This window comes from Balearica regulorum, chromosome 1, assembly GCF_011004875.1.
Source record: "Balearica regulorum gibbericeps isolate bBalReg1 chromosome 1, bBalReg1.pri, whole genome shotgun sequence".
In the NCBI taxonomy this organism is placed as follows: Eukaryota; Metazoa; Chordata; class Aves; order Gruiformes; family Gruidae; genus Balearica; species Balearica regulorum.
In genome coordinates, this window is record NC_046184.1 from 93,502,309 (window position 1) to 93,521,433 (window position 19,125).

General features: G+C 40.0%; 2 protein-coding genes across 7 annotated transcripts in view; both read right to left on the minus strand.

Annotated features, from left to right (window-relative positions):
• Positions 1 to 2,853, minus strand: part of LOC104630080 (cell cycle control protein 50C) — a 33,873-nt gene extending 31,020 nt beyond the window's left edge. For both annotated transcript variants that reach the window (XR_012837764.1, XM_010304950.2), the window contains exons 1-2: positions 2,055 to 2,853; positions 1,117 to 1,227 (exon numbers count right to left, since the gene is read on the minus strand). Coding sequence is in view for 1 of the 2 variants with exons in the window: in XM_010304950.2 (XP_010303252.2) it covers positions 1,117 to 1,227; positions 2,055 to 2,267 (324 nt within the window). In the remaining variant the exon portion in view is untranslated. The remainder of the gene's footprint in view (positions 1 to 1,116; positions 1,228 to 2,054) is intronic.
• Positions 2,854 to 2,991: 138 nt separating this feature from the next.
• CMSS1 (cms1 ribosomal small subunit homolog) overlaps positions 2,992 to 19,125 on the minus strand; it is a 243,920-nt gene continuing 227,786 nt past the window's right edge. For all 5 annotated transcript variants that reach the window (XM_075766668.1, XM_075766660.1, XM_075766635.1 and 2 more), the window contains 8 exons: positions 17,996 to 18,067; positions 14,882 to 15,011; positions 12,237 to 12,296; positions 11,440 to 11,542; positions 9,926 to 9,986; positions 8,940 to 9,027; positions 7,244 to 7,332; positions 2,992 to 3,703 (listed from right to left, as the gene is read on the minus strand). In XM_075766668.1, coding sequence (XP_075622783.1) covers positions 3,620 to 3,703; positions 7,244 to 7,332; positions 8,940 to 9,027; positions 9,926 to 9,986; positions 11,440 to 11,542; positions 12,237 to 12,296; positions 14,882 to 15,011; positions 17,996 to 18,067 — 687 coding nt within the window. In that variant the 3' untranslated portion in view covers positions 2,992 to 3,619. The remainder of the gene's footprint in view (positions 3,704 to 7,243; positions 7,333 to 8,939; positions 9,028 to 9,925; positions 9,987 to 11,439; positions 11,543 to 12,236; positions 12,297 to 14,881; positions 15,012 to 17,995; positions 18,068 to 19,125) is intronic.

Here is a 19,125-nt window from a genome sequence, read left to right on the forward strand (position 1 = left end):
ATTACTTCAGCGGACACTGGCTACAATCTAGTCTTTACCCCAACTGAAAGTTTTAGTATTTTGGCACAAAATTAAACATACTTTAAATCACCAAGTGAAACCTAGAATAAAAATGCCTGATTATTATTTTACTCAAGATTGTAGTGGCTCGCAAGGAACCTACAATGACTATGAATAATTTGGTGGAGACATCATTTCTCATAAAAGGAAGGTGCACAAACAACTTCAAAAAGTAGCCGTTAGCTCTTAATTCCTTCAGATTTTTTGAAAAAAAACCAAGGCTGCCTCTCATCAATTATTTGAACCCTTTGGAAAGTTTGGTCCTGTAATTAAAAGGAGAATGCTAGGCAGGCAAATACAAGCCAGAAAGAGGATAATTAAACTATTAAAAAAAACATTATTCAGTTAAATATCTCATCTCAAACATTACCGTATTTGAAGAATTACAGAGTATTTTAACAGCCTCCTCAATACTGAAGAACCTTAAAGTGACTTTATAATTTAAATTGCACCATAATTTTAAGGGATCATTTATGTAGTACTAAGCATTAGAACATAAAGCATTTTAACAGTTTCAGCAACATAACCTGGCAGTTTAGGTCAGGAAATGAAGGTTACTTTTCCCAAATGAAACTGCCGAATGACATTGCTAGACTTGAATTATTTGAAGGACCTTGGGGATTAACAGCATAACTCCTGTAAAAAAGACTACAGGGGTTTACTTATGACAAGTGGTCAGAGCTTCAGATTTCCTTTTTATTTAAGAGCTTAGCAGTGCAGTAACAATTAACCCCAGGCCAAGGGTGAGGATTTACTACTGACTCAGAGAGATAACAGAGAGAAGTCACCTCCACAATCAAACACCATTTCCTCCATCCCAGTCTTCTCCTTGGACGACTCCCAACCAAGCACAGAGGCAGCCTGTTTATTTTTAACATACACCAAAATGAATAGCAAAGGCACAAGTGTAAAATTTTGAATGTTTCATGCTTTTAAAAAGTACAAAGAAAATTTAGTCAGGAGTTCTACAAAGCAGAATTAGTGTATTTTCTCATATAAGGATATAAGTAATAGGAGGCACTAAGCAATGTGAGTTGGTTTCTCACATCCACTCACCAATATATCTTCCTTTAGCGTGAAATTAACAAAACAGTGGCATTCCTTATTCCAATTAGAGGAATTTTCACGGAGTTTTGAACAATCTGAGCATTTATCTGAATAATCAATCTGTCAAGAGAAGTGAACAAGCAGAGATGTTGTAATAAAGGACATGCACACAGGAAAAGGTTAGTGTTTTAGCTCCAAGACTTCTCAGAGCAGTTGTCTTAAATGACTCTGGACTGCCAAAGACATTGTTAAAATTTGACAAAGGTACAGAATCAGGACTTGGCCTCAATGAACATTCACAAATTTTACCCCTAGTTTAAAGCTGGTTTAGAGCCTTTTGATGACTGTTGCAGAACCTCCACATCTGCTCCTCGGCAAACGAGTGCCGACTGAACAATGCTTCTGCAGCTTGGTCTGGCTGACCAAGTAATGCTTGACAAATCCCTACATGCATTATGGCCCACCTCTCTTTAACAGCCTGGATGTAGTGCTGAGCATTGGCTCCAACGAGAATTCTAGTAAGAGCACCACAGGTTAAGCCAGCCTTGCCTCCAGGAGGCATTTAAACATCAAGGCTCTCTGCATTTTATGATTTTGCCCCAGCAAACATGTATGTTCTAGTACCAAACACTGTCAAAGGGATTAGTTTATTTCCCTTCAAAAACCCAGGAAATAAGGACAACATTTCAGATATTACCAGCCAGTGGCAGTAGTACCACCCATATGCAAGATATTACCACCCAGTTAACCACCCAGTGCTCAGCTTTTGTTGGTGACCAATTATCTCTGAAGATTTTCACAGGAATACTGGCTGCTGGACACACGTCCAAGGCATGAAGCCATTGCTATCATCTTTATCCAGAATTAAAAGTTCAAAGCCTTTTCCCTCCAAATGTAGCCCAGTTTCCTCTTCACAGAATATCTAAGAACACCACCGCCAAACAAACCTGGATTTCTCTGACGCTGTTTGCGGACAGTATGAGGCAGACTCCCACAGAAAGGCAGAAGGTGCCTATGAGAAAGAAGCTGGAGAGCACAGTCGCAATGGTAAGCTGGGGCTTCCAAGCTGGTAGCTTCTGTTGTTTGAATGCACTGTTATCCGGACATCGGGAAGGATGTGCCTCTCCTTCTTGTGGAATAAAACTCGTCTTGCTTTTCATTTTCTTCTTGGTGAGAGGAAGGAATAATATACTTGTGCTGGAGGGTGTTTAAGCTGAGATACTGTCTTTACCGTTGGGAGACTGGATTGTTTGTTCAAACCTGCATTATGGCCAGGAATTACTTATTAACTAGATCTCTCTCTTCCTCATTTTCTACATTTGTGCCTGGATCCCCATGATCAGCTTGTACCAATCAAATGTTTGTGTACTTTGATCAGGGTGTCCAGCTCATGCCTCCTGGGAAAGCTTATATATATATTTTTTTTCCTGCTCCACAATTTGGTAGGATTTATGTCTTACTCATTTGCAGGGATACTTCCAGCTATACTGGAATTTCTGTGTAACCTCAGACGCATTATTTCTTCTCCCTTCACTTCCATAGCTGCCCAGCTAACAGGCACAGCATACAATGAAAGGAGCTCTACTCCCATTGCACTGGATGCCACTGGGGAGGACTGCAGGTGCTGAGACAGCACTGGACAGAAAACACTGCTTTGGAAGACCAAATCAATTTTCTTAACCTACTACATCAATTGCTATTGATTCAGATGTAATTTAAAGTCGCAAAAGGTTACATGTTCTTTATCAGAAAAAAGCAACTCATTCTCAAAACATCTGATTTGGATCAACTGTTTTCCAAGATGCTGATGATTTGCTCACATCTATTCATCTTGTCCTCTGAAAAAAATCCATCCATTCCCTACTATCCACAATGACAAAAGAATTACCCAGAGATCATATCCTTTTAATTTAAATGGACAAACAGAAGAATATTTTTTGCACACTTCAACAGTTTAACCAAAATAAAGTCTCAATATAATATACTGATAATTTATCATGTCATAGCAAAAAATAGCGTTTGGCCAGCTGCAGAACAGATGGGTAAAAAATACCTTTATGACAAATTACTGAAATTCATACAACGTTTTCAAAGACCCTCGAGGGTTAGAACTAGATCACCACTCTTGTGAGAGAAGTAAATGTCTCCTTTGGGACAGCAGAGGGAGATAACAGGGAACTGAGTTGTACAAAGACTTTCATGCCCGTGTTTGCTCATCTTCAGGTCTTAGAAGTGACTTATAGTAGTAAAGCTAGCAGGTGAATGCAATGTAACTAATTTCAGTATCACATTGTTCCTGCAATAAAAATCATACTAAAACTACAAACAAAACTTCTATTTTATTATTAAAAGAAAAGGAAACTCAGAAAAAGTTGTAATGTGCATTCTTTCTGTATTGATAGACATCTGAAAAGTCAGAATTCTTGATTCCATCACCTGTTAATCACTTGCCAATAGCAGACATGACAATAGTAAAATTCAGCTGCAAATGATTTCCTTGTTGGTAAAACCATTAAAACAGTCCCAGCTTCACAGACCCCTCTCTGCACAGCTTTATAATACTCCTCTCCAGTAGGTCAATTGTTTCTTTCTTTATCTGAAGAAAACAAAAATCAAAGAAAGCATCAAAAGTTACTGATAGTGCTTTGGCTAAACACCATTATTTATTTATTCAGGCACCTTACTATAGGACTAGAACTTAAAGAAGAGGTTCCCACACAAGGTCCTGAGCTTCAGAATGTTTCCACTTTGTAAAAGATCTAGCATTGGCTCTGCAATCCTAAAGTACAACTACGGCTTGTGAAATCTCATCTAACATAGCTACAGAAAAGTAGTCCTTAGTAAGGAAGTGTAAAGCATGCCACAGCAAGAAGTCCATCCTGGGCTGCAAAATCCCTATGGGACTTTCCACACTATCAGCCGGTATCAAGTAGTCCAAGGGCAGTACTGCACTGCAACAACCACAACGTTGTCTGTGTCTGAGACACCTGAATGAAAGTGAGCACGAAGGTCAGGTCTACATCTGCTGCGTGCAAAGTACTTTGGTTTATAACACTGATATGGCTGTAGCTTATTGCTTAAATAAAGATAAAAGACAAATGTATTTGAGAGTAAATATTGACTACATATTTCAGCACGAGCACAAGATTCTCTATCATTACGGCTAGTCCAGAGTCTCCTTATAGCTTCCTCTTCCCATTTACAAAAACTTACTTGCAACTTTTCTCTTGGGTTTATATCCTTCTGTGCCTCTACTTTGCACAGGCATAAATGATGTGAGAAAGCCTGACCAATCTCTGTTCCACACTAGATGTGCTATGTGAGGATGAAAACAGTTGTCTTTCTATCACAAGTCCACTTCTTACAAATGTTTTTACTTTTCATGAAACCTGAAACTTAAACTTTCCCTATTTTCAAACTTACTCAAGGCTTAGCGTTCAAATTGTTTGCAGACAATACAATATTGTTCTTTGTTAAGAAAAAACTCCATTTGAATCTTACAAACAAATAATTTGAGGACTTGAGACAGCTCTGTATTGCTATCAACCTCTATACACAAAGCTTTCAAAGCAGGAAGCGTGTCCTTTGGTCGGATCAGAAAGTGTACAATCAATTTTTATTTAAACCTTTATGCTTTAGTATAACTCCAGTGTGCCAAGACAGAGTCTAATAACCTCATTCACCCCTCCTCTGGTTTCTTTGTGAGCTTTTTTTTTTTATTTCCTTCTCCCTGTTGTTTGGGATGAATGAAGCAGGAGACATAGAAACAGAGAAAAACATATCCAACAGTATTAACTAAAGAAATGTTAAGGTAATTGAGAGAGCAGTGGATCAGGGCACCATCCATTCTGTGGATATGATAAGATACAGGACTGTCATGTGGGAAGATACATGTGTTTTTAAATTCATATATTTATCAGAACATACCACTGTGTACATAATTATCCACTGAAAATAAGGTAAGTACAAAACCAGCAAGTAGAATGGACACCTGCTTCCAGCTGTTCTTGCTTTCTGGTGTAATTACAATGAAATTGAGCAATGCAGCACCTTAAATATGCAAAGAAATTATTGACCATTGAAATTTGCACTGAACATAGGTCAGCATGCCTTGTTCCTAATTTTAAGGGTAAAATTTTGCCCCCACAACTAATACAGGATGAAAGAAATTAGTACATCAAACTGCCAATTCTCTAAATTACATTTTTGAAACTGTAATTCCTCTCTTCTTTCAGAAAACTTACGACTATTCCTAGCATGTATTTGACAACTTTTATACAAGTAGAAGAGTAAGATCCTCTGCTCACAAAGACTGTATTCCATATTTCAAGTCTAAAAGTTGCCAAAGTATTCCATCGGTTTCTACTGTGTTAAGATGCCTTATCTCCAAAATGTTTGGGTATCTTTTATTGCTGACAGTCCTCGTAAGTAATTTTCCGGAATCTGCCTGATGCCTGCAGCAGGCCAAATAGCTGCAAGATGCTCCACTTGCATAGCTCTAGATGTCAAAAATCTTTCTGTATGTTGTGTTACCTCAGCCAAGTGCAGGTTTTAAGACTTTTCTGTAATCACATATTCACTATTCTGTAATCACACATATATATCTATTCCTTATGCTAACACCATATATGAAGGTATAATATTCTTTCTTACTTGGTTTTAACTTGAAATAAGCCTTAACATTTTGATGTTAAGACAGCCTTAAGATTTTGCCTTAAAATGCATCTGGAGTCACAATTTTTGGCCTATGTTGCTAGACAGAAATGCTGTGATGCTACCTACAATGAGCTAAAGGGATAGTTCAGGTTTGCAATAGTCCGAAATCAAATATTAGCAACACAATCTTCATGTATTTGAGGTGGATCACCTATAGTCTACTGTACGTATATTTACTTCAGTTGACTTAAAAAACCATCCCACTGCAACCAGCACCTTTTGTACTGGCAGGTCTGTGAATTCATGTTCTCTGTTCTTTAAAAAACTTACAGAGAAGTGCAAGCACCATACAAAAAAAGCCTTATGTATTAACCACAAGAGGGAACCTCCTTGCCTCAAAAAGCAAAGCTGGTTTTTTTGCCGCTTCATTTCTGCAATGTTTTTTTTTGTAGGGTGCTTTATCCAAGGTTATTAGGAACATGTATCATTGTGTATGTGGGACTGTAAAACACAGCACATTCAAACACACAGACAAGTGCAGAGAAGGCTTAATGACTGATAATTTGTTTCACTTGTGAAACGGCTTAATGTCTATATGCAAAAAAGTCCCTTTTTCCCTGGATATTCTGAATATCAGCCTGCTGTAAATGTGCAAAAAAGTGGCAACACTGTACAGGAAATTGGGAGCTTTATAACTACAACTGATGGAGGAATCTGCCTCTTTCTGCTGGCTAGATACTAGCTGATGCCCCACAGCATATGGTGAACATGCCTTGTCACAGCAATAAATGTGAAAGCTGGATTACAGAATTGAAAAGAATGGGGAATTATCTTAAAAGGAGTCTACAAATGATGGATGGCTCTACATAGTTTGTACCCTACTTCTTACCAAAGGAAAAAAAAAAAAGGAAAAAAGGGGGGAAAAAAAGAAAAAGGGGGGGAAAAAAGAAAAAGGGGGGAAAAAAAGAAAAAGGGGGGAAAAAAAGAAAAAGGGGGGAAAAAAGAAAAAGGGGGGAAAAAAGAAAAAGGGGGGAAAAAAGAAAAAGGGGGGAAAAAAGAAAAAAGGGGAAAGGAGAAATGTCTGTAGATTTACTCACAAGTTATCTTACTCTCAGATGGAGACAAATGCTTCTCCACAGTTTTATTTGGTTTTTCAGGAAACTTTTGCACAAAGTGCTCTTTACTGAGAGAACTTCCTGGGAACAGGTAGAACAACCATCTAGCACAAACAGGAGACATTCACAGCACAGCCATAGAAGTCACAGCTGTGACTTGCAACAAAAAAGGAAAAAGTCTTCCTCAGGAGGAAATTTTGAGACCTGAGAGTACAGACTTGCTAGTAAAATGTTGACTTCTTTGTGTTTCTAGACCACTGAAGTCAGTTTTACAGAAAGAAAACCTTACTGACCAAGATCTGGGCACTAGAATGAAAAATAATGAATTCACAGAATAACAATATATACAGGTGTTTATACAATACCTCAGGGATATCCATCATTCTCCTTAGTTTCTGATCTCTCCAGTTCCAATCCAGAATCATATATTTTGTGGAGTTCAAGCATAGGCCATCTAAAAAGGCAACATAAATTTTATTATGAAAATAATATGACATGTGCTTATCAAAATGATTTTTGGCTTTTACATTTTTTGCTGTTTCCAAGGCATCTAATCTTCGAACACTTAAGGATTACATTTGCTGGTTGGAAAACTAATGCACTGACACTGCAAACTCCCTTAACCACATAATCCCATGCCTTTTTGGAAGATAAACACAAACGCAGAACAACTACTGTTGCCAGGCTTGTCAAGAGCTAACATTCTGCCAGAAAATAATTCCTCAGGCTTCCTCCTGATGAAACCACAGGAGTTGAATTTCCACAGCTGATGAGGAACTGGTAAGTTACACAGACCCTAGCCTGAAAAGTCCTGTTAATGCGAACTGACAACCTTTAGCAATTTACAGGATTGGGTGCTATGTGAATGTGAGACAGGTCAGTGGTGCTGCTGAAGAATTCCTTTATCCTCCAAATAAATGGTGGTGAAAGAAGAAAAAGGTCCTTTCTGAACTGGCTCTCTAGCTGTTCCCCTATTTTTCCCTGGTCTTCTACATGATGCTCACAATTTTTCATACCAGTTTTGACTCCTCTGCATTCTCTAGTAACCTGGCACCACAACACTAAGGTGTCAAAAAAGGACTAGACCTTAGGATAAGATGATACACCTTGTGTGCTTGCCATAAGCTGCCTCCACCTAACGTGGCAATGTGCTGACGTGTTGAGCAGTAACAATTTCATGTTTGTGGAGAGCACAGGAAGCAACAAAACTATGCTACTCCTGTACCCTTTTGGAAGGAGCGGTAGAGTCCCAACCCACAGCCATTCCTTGACCAAGAAACCACAGTCAGAGCAAGGCAGTGTTTAGAAAGAGGAATGGAAAGAATCACCTTATCATCTTGTCATTTTGTTGTTTATTTTTCTTTGTGTACATAATGTCTACTGAGTAAGTAAAAGTACTCAAAGTTTGGGAAGAGAAAAGGAGATTTATATACAATAATGAATTTACTTGCAGGCAAATCAGAAATAAAATCAAATCAGCAAGCAGATCTTTTATATATCCGTCACAAAAGTTTACACTGAGCTCAGAGTGACATATGATACAATTTGCCATTGTTTCCTTTTGATTTACTTGCAGTGTTTAGTTTCCTGGGGCTTTAAATCTTACACCATGGTTTTGCAGTAACTTTCAAGTCAGCATAAATCAGTATTCCTGCCAAAAGAGGAAGTGCCCCACCTCTGCCTGCTCATTACCTGCGCACACTGGTTTTGTTTTAATTGGGATCAGTTCTAATTGGGAGCAGTTCACTGAGCTGCCAATCAGACTTTTGCACTAGCATCAGAAGCAGGAAGGGGGACTAAGTTGGCAGTATCTGGGTGGGGGAAGTAGTACTCTGCCTTTCTCTGGTAATACTGATTTATACTAGCTTAAAGTGATCATAAAATCAACTACTAGAATCTTGACCTCATTTTGACTGACATAGTAGAAGTGGAGAAACAGAACTGTACAGTACCCAAATCCAGATTCATGTCAACCTAAGTGCTTCAAAAACACCTGAGGTCTCGTTTCTCATGTGATCAAGTATAAGATACCTATGGAGAAAACCCTCCTTGTTCTCCTACCTTGCTCCACTAGTGCTTTTACTCTCCCAGGAGTTCCAACCCCGATGTGGAACACGCCTTTCTCCAACATATTCATCTGTTCTTTTATCTAATTTGAAGAGAGAAAGATGAACCACAGTAAAACCATGATTGTTTTAAAATTTTATTCTCAAAGAGCTGAAAATAAATTCAAGATCTCATAGTATCTCTTTCTAGAATTCCATCAATTAACAAATGCTATTCATCTTTCAAACTGATCTATCTGGGAGAAAGTTTAAGAAATATGACAGCCAGCTGGGCATCACACTTCTCTAGAAGTTCAGTCATTTTTAACTTAGAAAATCTGCTATTGCATGAACTATTTTTGAAGGCGAGAACAGTATGCTTCCTTCAGCATTTAAACAAATTCTCTGGAAATATCTGGAAAACTGACAAAGTTGAATTAGTTCTAAACTCCTTCAAGATGAAGACACTGGAAAAGGGTGAAATAAAGCAAGTGACATTGTGTGTTTGACAGTATTTATATCAAAGGCTAAATGTCCACTCATTACTTAAAACACCTCCATAATTTGTGCTCTCCAGCAGGTATGGATATTGGGTATTTAGGCATCCAACTGGCAGAATGCAAATGTGCTGGTACAGTTTGCTTCTACAAACCTATGTGTGTGAGCCTTCTATTTAAAAGTTGTAAAAGCCATTTGAATGAGCACTTCACAGGAATGTGGAATGTCTTTAAAACATGACACATGCATAAGCATCTACATTCTGCAAAGGATTGCACCAGAGCTACTGGAGATGGTGTGTGGCTAGATTTCTGAAACAATGGGTTACCAAAGGAAGCATTACCTAAAGAAAGGAACATTAAATGAATGCTATATGAAAGGTACTATTGCTAAATGCTTTAAAAAGAAAATGGTACAACACTAGTTGGTTGTTTAGTTGTTCTGTCAAAATTTGGGTATCCAGGCATCCAAAATTCTATCAAAATTCCCTTGCAGCTCTCTTACCTTTATGTGCTTTGCAAACAACTTGAGAACTCTGCAGTCTCCTTTAAATGCTGTCATTGACCTAGCAATAAAAAAATGGAAAAAGGAAACACAAGCATCAGGGCTGGGATTAAGACCACACAGGAGGGAAGCAAAACTAACTGACATTTCTCAATATGCTCGAGACACAGTCCCCCAGTGACCCCTGCTTGTACTTTGAACGCTATGTACATTCTTGTTTGCTACTTGATCAACAACTGGACAAAAACAAGAAAAGGTATCAGTAGGGGGCAAGATTGTTTGGATAGCTTTTCAGATAATATTTAGTACTTATGGCCTGTGCTTTCACAGCTAACTTCGTTCAAAACTGAATCACCAAATTCTAATTAAAAAATATCTCAGTTACTGAGATATAGGTATGAATGAATGAACGTGAGTGTGCATGCACAAAAGGAAAGATCTGTGTATGGACCAATCTACATTTTACAGAGTCTTCCTGCAGCGTGGCTGCTGGGAAAACCTAGGTTGCCACAGTCTTTACTGCAGAGATTGTCCAAATTCCAGTTAACCAAAAATAATTTGTCAGAAAACCTGACTTGGTTTTCTGATGCTCCATTTTGGCACATAATAACAACTCCATGATCTATATTAATCAAGCAGGAGACAACATATTCAGTAGCTACCAAATGTCATTTAATACAGCTTTCTCTGCATGTTTTTTGCAGTGTGCCAAATTTTCAATTTTCTCTTGTGCAGAGCTAAAGGTTTATATACAATATACATATAGACCATCTATGTCTCAGATGGCAATATCTGCATTCAGGGGCTAAGCACTACAGGCACATCTGCCATACCTATGCTTCTATCTGTACATGGATTCAAACCTCCCGACTCTCCAGCTCATGTTGTAGTGACAGATAATCACAGGAAATGGGGTCAAGACACAAAAGACAACCATGAAATTTGTGAGGTATATATTAATACATTCAAGTAATCAAGACTTCTGGAATGAGAAGGCAGAGGATAGAGAAGGGAAAAAAAGAGGACAGGGAACACTGAAAATTGTCATCTCTGCACAGCAGTTTTGCCAGCCTGATCCAGCTGAGAACATGGACATAGACCTGGAGGCACTCAGGCCAGACGCACACATTTGCACTTGAGGCCCTGGAATGTCACGTCCTCGTTGCCTTTGGTGCAAAGTCACGATTTCTAGTGGTGGATCATGATGCTTTATGGGTTTACTTTGTTCCCAAGTACAACATGTTGTATGCTTCCCCCAAATTGGTTACACTTTATTTTTGGTTTTTAACAACAATAGCACTTCCATACAACTGAAGTACTAAGTGTTACTTCAGTCTAAAACCAAACACCACACTCCCACAGTTTAAAGAAGCAAGGGATATTGCATCAGTTTAAGTCAGTGAATTTGCTGGCTAGCAGAGGACAGTGTCCCAGTTTTCCCTTTATGTCTGTGGTTCCAAGACAAAACCTCTGACTGACTGCCAACCTCAACATAACATTTGCTATCGACATACTTGATGAGTTCCAAGGAACGAAGGGCAGAACTGCAGATAACCAGCATCACCACTGACTTCTTCTCCTTGTGGTTTTTACGGAGTTTTGCCCACTTAGGACAGACTGCAATGAAAAAACCCATGTACAGACACAGAGAAAGTACTACATGCCACAATTTTAAATTACAAGAGTACATGAGGAATGGTAGCCAGCAGCAAGAACACACACGCTGACTCCTATGAGGTCTGGATCTCTGGCAACACTTTTACATTTAGTCATGGCTGAGAAATTGGAACATAAAATGCCCAAAATAAATAAAATACAGAAATATCAAATAACTGAACAAATCAGATAAGCATTAAAAATGAACAGATTGTAAGGTGACAAGCCCATTATCTTCGTTCGCCCCATACAGCAATTTGTATCAGAGAAAACCAATTGAAAAGAAACATTTACCAGACCAGAAGTTCTATACAAATATATATAAGAGAATACAAGTTCTCTTGGTTCATGTCAGCGGACAGCTGCAGGATTTTTACTCTAAGATCGTACATACACCTACTTATGAAGCCACAATAAATTACTGACAAATATTCCCTAGTGATTAAAAACAACCCTAGAACATTTTGATACAAAAAAAGTGATAGAGTAAAAGAGTCAGAAAAACAAGACCTGTTATGAAAAAAGAAAAAAACCCCTTAAAGTTATTAATATTTTGTAATTAAAAGTATTTGAAGGTGCAGATAAAAACTGCAATAATATTGCATTAACAATGTTTTTCATACAACTTTCATCTCATCTTAACATTTTAACTCACTTTCCTTCAGGTATGAAGAAAAACTGTGGGTGAGATCATTGGCTGGCAAAAAACAGGAATCTGAAAACATAAAGAAATAAATATTTTGTTGATGTACTTTTAGCAGCAAAAAGAGCATATGTGTTTGCAGCATAACCACTGGTTCTACTGATGAAATCCCAACTGTGCTTAAAAGATGCACTTGACGCTGGTGGGGAAGGGCAGGGGCCACCCTTCCATAAGCATTTTGTGCTAATAGGAGAGCTCTTCAAATTCACCATGGTTCTTTCTTCCCTGTGGCAAAACATCTTTGTTGTTGTTTTGCTCTTCTGAATACATTAAGTCTCATTAATGACTGAATGTGTTGGTTTTGCGTGGCAAGGTTTTGGTAGCGGGGGGGGCTACAGGGGTGGCTTCTGTGAGAAGCTGCTAGAAGCTTCCCCTGTGTCTGATAGAGCCAATGCCAGCCGGCTCCAAGATGGACCCGCCGCTGGCCAAGGCCAAGCCAATCAGCGCCTCTGTGATAACATATTTAAGAAAAAGAAAAACACTTAGAGAGCGCTTTTGCAGCCAGAGAGAGGAGGGAGAAGATGTAAGAACATCTGCAGACACCAAGGTCAGTGCAGAAGGAGGGGGAGGAGGTGCTCCAGGCACCAAAGCAGAGATCCCCCTGCAGCCCGTGGTGAAGACCATGGTGAAGCAGGCTGTCCCCCTGCAGCCCATGGAGGGAGGATGAGGGGGTGTAGCGATTCCACCTGCAGCCCATGGAGGACCCCACGCCGGAGCAGGTGGAGACACCTGAAGGAGGCTGTGGCCCCGTGGGAAGCCCGCGCTGGAGCAAGCTCCTGGCAGGACCTGTGGATCCGTGGAGAGAGGAGCCCACGCCAGAGCAGGTTTGCTGACAGGACTTGTGACCCCGTGGGGGACCCACGCTGGAGCAGTTTGCTCCTGAAGGTCTGCACCCCGTGGAGGAGACTCACGTTGGAGAAGGCCGTGAAGGACTGTCTCCCGTGAGAGGGACCCCACGCTGGAGTGGGGGAACAATGAGTCCTCCCCCTGAGGATGAAGAAGTGGCAGAAACACCGCGTGAGGAACTGACCGTAACCCCCACTCCCCGTCCCCCTGTGCCGCTTTGCGGGGCGGAGGTTGAAGCTGGGAGTGAAGTTGAGCCCGGGAAGATGGGAGGGGTGGGGGGATTCAATTCAAAAGATGGTTTCTAAAGGATACGAGCCTCTGTTACTGACTTTTCACCAACAGTCCAGCAACACTACAGTATTAACAACAATTTTAAATAAAGTTTCAGAAAGGGGGGAAAAAAACCCACATAGCTCCAGACTGCATGACTTAGAGAGAGAGATCATGCTGACTACAAACCTGACCTTCTGCACTGTGTCAGTTAACAAGAACACACAACTCCAAGTAGTTGCTTTTTATTTGCTCAGTGCTTTGACGTGAATGACTTGACAGCGGTAGAAGTTTGTAAACTCCTTGGCACTCTAAGCCTCCAACTCCCAGCACAAAAAGAAAGAAAAAATACCTCCATCCAACCCAAGAGCCTATCCATATGGAAATGGATCACTTCACTAGCCCAAAGGGCTCTTTTCATAAGGAAGAAACTAAAGCAATTTATTTTTTGCTAAAAACCCTAAAGGTCTAAAAATATTTAACACAAGCTTTTCAAAGCAATCTATACGGGACTTCTCTAGGTTTTCTTGATTCAACAAGAAAGCTGAACCTGCCTCACAGAAATAAAGAAGGGTCAACCTAGAATCATGGATGTTAAGGAGGAGCGTATTTATCTAGAACGACAGGCCTAAAAATTATAAAAAAGAAACCACTGCTGGGCTAGAAAGCTCCTATATTTGCCACAGGTCACTAAGAGTTCAAGATGTACCAAAGGTGCACGCAGGTTAGTTACCAGGCCGTTTGCTCTTCCAACACTACCAACCAATAAAGGACAGTGCCTATAAAGTGACAGCGTCTCTTTATCTGCAGAGTAAGAATCGGAGAAGTTCAGTGTTGCCTTCATCTCTAATGCAATCTCCAACTGACAGTAGCTAAGCCAGTTCTGTCCTGCTTTGCCTTTTCTATCACCGGCTTTTAACTGGAGGCAGAATACGGGAAACCAAAAGGGTTCTCGTCACGGTTAAAACTTGGTCACTTTACACTTGGATCAAAACTAACATCTCATTTCATGCCACTCCCTGAAAAACCATTGTTCAACTTCTCATAACTACTTCAGAATGATGTCTCATTATTTCTTTGTCTACTCCTGTCAGCCCTCCTATTATACATCTGCATCGACTCAGATCATCCTAGCAACAAAATACATTTTCACTTTCTCAGTTATTATCTTGGAAGCTATTATTAGGAATCATATATTTCTATTAGAAAAGTGAGCTCATGAAATTAATGCTTTACAACAAAAGGACATATTTAAACAATGTTTCTTTTAATTTCTGTAACTCCAAGAAATCTCACGTTTATTCCAAAGAAACTAACACCTCCACTTAAACAGCAAATTAATATACAGTATAAGAAAATATTTCCATAAAAAAGTACAACTCAAGACCTGTCCCCCAAATCCTCTTTCTTCTGCAGAAAAAGAACACACCAGTATCACGAAAAAAACCCATTATTTATCTATTAAATATAGGATAAGTTACCTGACAGCTTTAATTCCTCTATTTCAATCACTGAACGGTTTTCACCAAAATGTTGACTAAGCAGGTTTTGTAGATCTGCAGGGACACCAGGTTTGGGAGTGGATTTTTCCAGAATATCAGAAATTTTCTTCTAAAAAACAAAGTAAAATTGGTAAGTATGGCATTTCTGTAATTTCTGCTCTTTGGGTAGCTAACAACACTGTAAATAAATGTTCCTCCACAACTTTATACAGTTATATTGGCTTAATTACAGCTTAAATAGAAAAACACCTTAAAATGGGACAAGATTCCCTTCATCTTTAGTGGGAATGCAGACTTCAGACACAAGTTCAGATACTTTGATGAGATGATCTGTGAGCCCGAAGCCAAAAATATCTTGTGCACTCACCTGAAGTGCTACCACAACAAAAACATAACTGAAAGCTGGTTTTGTGAGTTTTGTTACTGTTACACGTGAGTATCAGTTTGAAAATTCAAGGTTTTTTTCATAATTTTTAAAAATTTATTATTTTTAAAGCATAACAACAGGAATTGAGTGGTTGTGTAAGTCTTTGTTACAACAGGGTAATTATCTGTTTTTGAAGGAAAGATGGTTAGCTATATTCACAGAATACCATGCAAGTGTGATGAAAATGAGTTAAAAGCTCACAAAAACAGAAATCAAGCAGAAAGAATTGAGCAGTTGCTTTGTTCTTCCAAAATGTATCTTTTTTTAAAACCAAACTTTAGAGCCAGGACATAAGTTCATAATGATTGTGTTTTACACCTTAGGAATGTTAGCTAATAACAGGTCTGAATTTTCACTGAAGTGAAAGTGTTGCTGTATTTTTTTGCCATAATTAAAAGGATCACAGGGGGGAGAATAGCCCAGGGTTCCTGTTATATGAATGATCTGCCAGCATTTAAGAAAACAGTAGATTTTCAAGGATAGAGACGGCAAGAATGTGAAGCTTCTCTTGTTCTCACTGAGAAGTGGTTCATCTGTGAAAGGCCAGCTTAAGGTTTCTCAGCTGCATAAGCTAAACTGCACTTGTCATTATGAGGATACATGGCAGCATAAGCCTAGAAGTGAAAAGGAGGAGGAGAACGTGGCTAGGATGGAGCAATACTGTATGTATCTGTGAGGCAAAGTGAGATTTCACTGAGATGAGGTGGGCCTAGAAGCATTTTTGGCAGCTTTGGAGGGGTGGTGGGTACCTTCAGTGCAAGTTCGGCAGGCTAAGGTCGAGGATGGTGAAGATCAGTGGCAATTTTGAAGAGAGCTATAGCAGGCACTCAGTCCATCCCAGCACCCACTCCCTCCTCCTCTTCCATTCTCCACCCCGCCATCTTTCCTTCTTCCCCAATACACCCCAAATATTCCCATAAGGGCAGCATAAAGTGCAGAAGGCTGAAGAAGGAAGAGCCATTTGGGGGCTGCTGAAGCCACTCTACCCTACAGCAAAGCCAAAGTAGGCAGCTGCCTTTCCCAGCCGTCTGCCACTTTGGCCACTGCCTGTTCTACCTCTGCTAAAACCAGCTGTGTGTTTGCAAGACCCCAGTTGAATCTTTGACAGTGGGATGCACAGAGATGCAGTGCTTATGCCTTCCTCTCGGTCTGCCTTTGGCCTGGTGCAAAGCTCTCTGCAGTCCCCGAAGACTTTCCAATGGACGCTTGGCTGTTTGGCAGGTTTTTGCAGTGCCTGAATCCGCAACATTCCTTCCCAAGTTTCACCCTCATTTGGCGCTGTTGTATTTTTCTACCATGCAACAACTGTCTTCCCAAAGACTGAGCAGAGGCCATCTGCAGCACACACAGCCTTTGCATGAGGCCCACAATCGAACTTCTTCATTGTCCTTCCTATCAACCACAAACACTCTTCTCTAGCCCCATAACTTGCCTCTTGAGTGACCCACATTTGGGAACCTTTGATTTAGCAGACAGCAAGACAGACCTATCAGGCTCTCTCTACTTGGTAATTCAGTGCAAGGCGCCGTTCCACAGGACCATTACCTCATTCGTTGGGCCACTTGGTTCCTTCAGGAAAATTATGGCACTCTGGAGGGGAGAAGCCTGATACTAATGAGAAATTCCGTAAGAGCAAGAGCAAGGACACCTGAGCAAACTCTCTTCCTTCAAGGAGAGCTGTGGGGAAATGTTCCTCCTGCAGGAAGTTTTATTATTTTTCTTCCAATTCATTCCAGATGCTTAAAAGCAAAGGGTTTTTTTTTCCCCCCTTTTCCTTATTTTTAGAGAGACTTCTTTGCTTGGAACCCATAGATCAACCTGATAAATATTTCCTGATGGTTTTTCTGACAGGCTGTGTATGTCAACTTAGTGGCCTAGCCCCACTGAAACCAAAGGTGTAACTAAGCGCCTATTGTTTGCCTGAGAACAGGGTCTTTTTGTTAGGTCTGGTTCACCAATCTGTCATGGGATGCTTTCGCTCTGGCAGCAGTGGAACAAGTACCGTGGTCACTTCTGCCAGAGCTGCATTTAAAGCTAAATCCCACTCTTCCCTCTTCGCATTCCCTGGATGATTAAGAGGCCTGACATAATATAAAAAGGCCACCTCTCAGCCTTGTGAGGGAGACAACTGTTTACAGTCTGTCCTGAAAGACAATTAACTTGCCTGGTGCCATGTAATTTCCATCTAGATTGCAGAGTGTGTTTGTTGTTGAGGGTGAGGATGGAGCATGGCCAGAGGGACAATACAGAGTATTTATTTATATACTTATGCTATAAGGAGAAGAGTGAACAAGGACAGCTCTTGGCTCAAAAGACGTAACAGCAGCTGGAGCCTGACCACATCGCTGGAATGGGGCAGATTCTGCAGCAACGGAAATTCCACCTTTCTTTGATGCAGTTACATTTTCCCGGTGTGCAACACTTGCAAGTTGGGTGTAGACATATACAAACCTTGTGCAGAGTATGGACACAATGCCACAGTTCAGGTTGGGAATGGGTGTTTTGAGTGAAGTAAAAAAAGTAGGAATTTCTATTCTTCTCTAAAAGAGGCTGCAACGTTATGACCACGTTACTTCTCATCGTCACAGGGTTGTTCCAATTTTGAATCTTGTAACAGCACATACACCCGCTGCCCAGTCCCCAAACACACTCTAGGACATTCATACCTTTTTTCTCCTCTTTGCCTTTACAGCGCTCTCTTGTTTTTCTTCAGGCTGACTTAGAAAACACTCCGTAGGCTGCAAAGCACATATTTAAAAAAAAAAAGTCAGAAAAAAAATATTCAACATCAAATATCCGATCACTTGGGCAGGAGGAAAATGTCACCAAAGGGAGGTAAGAGGGAATACATAAAGTATAATTTTGGGTCAGGGAAAAACAAACAAAACCAAGCTTCCCCACCTGTAGAAGTGATCAAATTCTTACAGTTACATTTATCTGGAGTAATTTTGGAATGGAGATCTACATTGTTGTAACCAAGTGGGGAATAAAAGAACAGAAAATTGAAATATACAGGTTGTAGTCACAATTCCATAAAATGGTCAAAAGCAGGTTTTGATACATTAAGAAAAAAATCAAGAGGAAAACATGAAGTTCATAAACTTTGCCTTTTAATCTCTATTATTGTGTGTGATTGTTTTTCTAAACTTTGCCAACAGTGCTTTAAAATAATTGGGTCTAAGGTGAGCATCCAGATGGTGAAAGATACCACGGAACTGGGCAAGAATAATTGGAAACAATCATGCTCTCGATTTCCTTTTACATTTTTAGTGCAAAATTTAGGAAAACATGTTTCAAATTTGTTCTGCCCCGTTCTTGCTTTGTCTCCTCATAGCAGGCAGGGTCAAATACAGACCAGAAAAATACACGATGCATTTCACAATAATCTTCATCCAACACGTGTTGCTATTATTAACTCTCTTTTGTGCCTGAGTGAGCAGGCTGAACTGGTCCATTTGTAGCAAAGCCCCTGTTCGCATAAGCCAGGGTTAGGATTTCTCCTTAGCCACCTAAAATTGTCCAAAACAGAGGAAGCAAGCCATAGGCTTTCCTTATTTTGGGCATACCAATTCTCTTTTCTTTTGCCTTCTTAGGGACTTCCACTTCATGGAAATGCAAATTAATCTACACAGATGGACTTTAGAGCTTAATAAGTCACTTGAGGAAGAGCAATGGGAAAACAGACTGAGTTGCAGGAAAAAGCTCCTTGATACCAGGATGCATTTGGCTGGAAAAATCTGCTCCTGAGTCTCATCACATGGAGCATTAAAAGCCCAGGAACAGCAAATCCAGCACT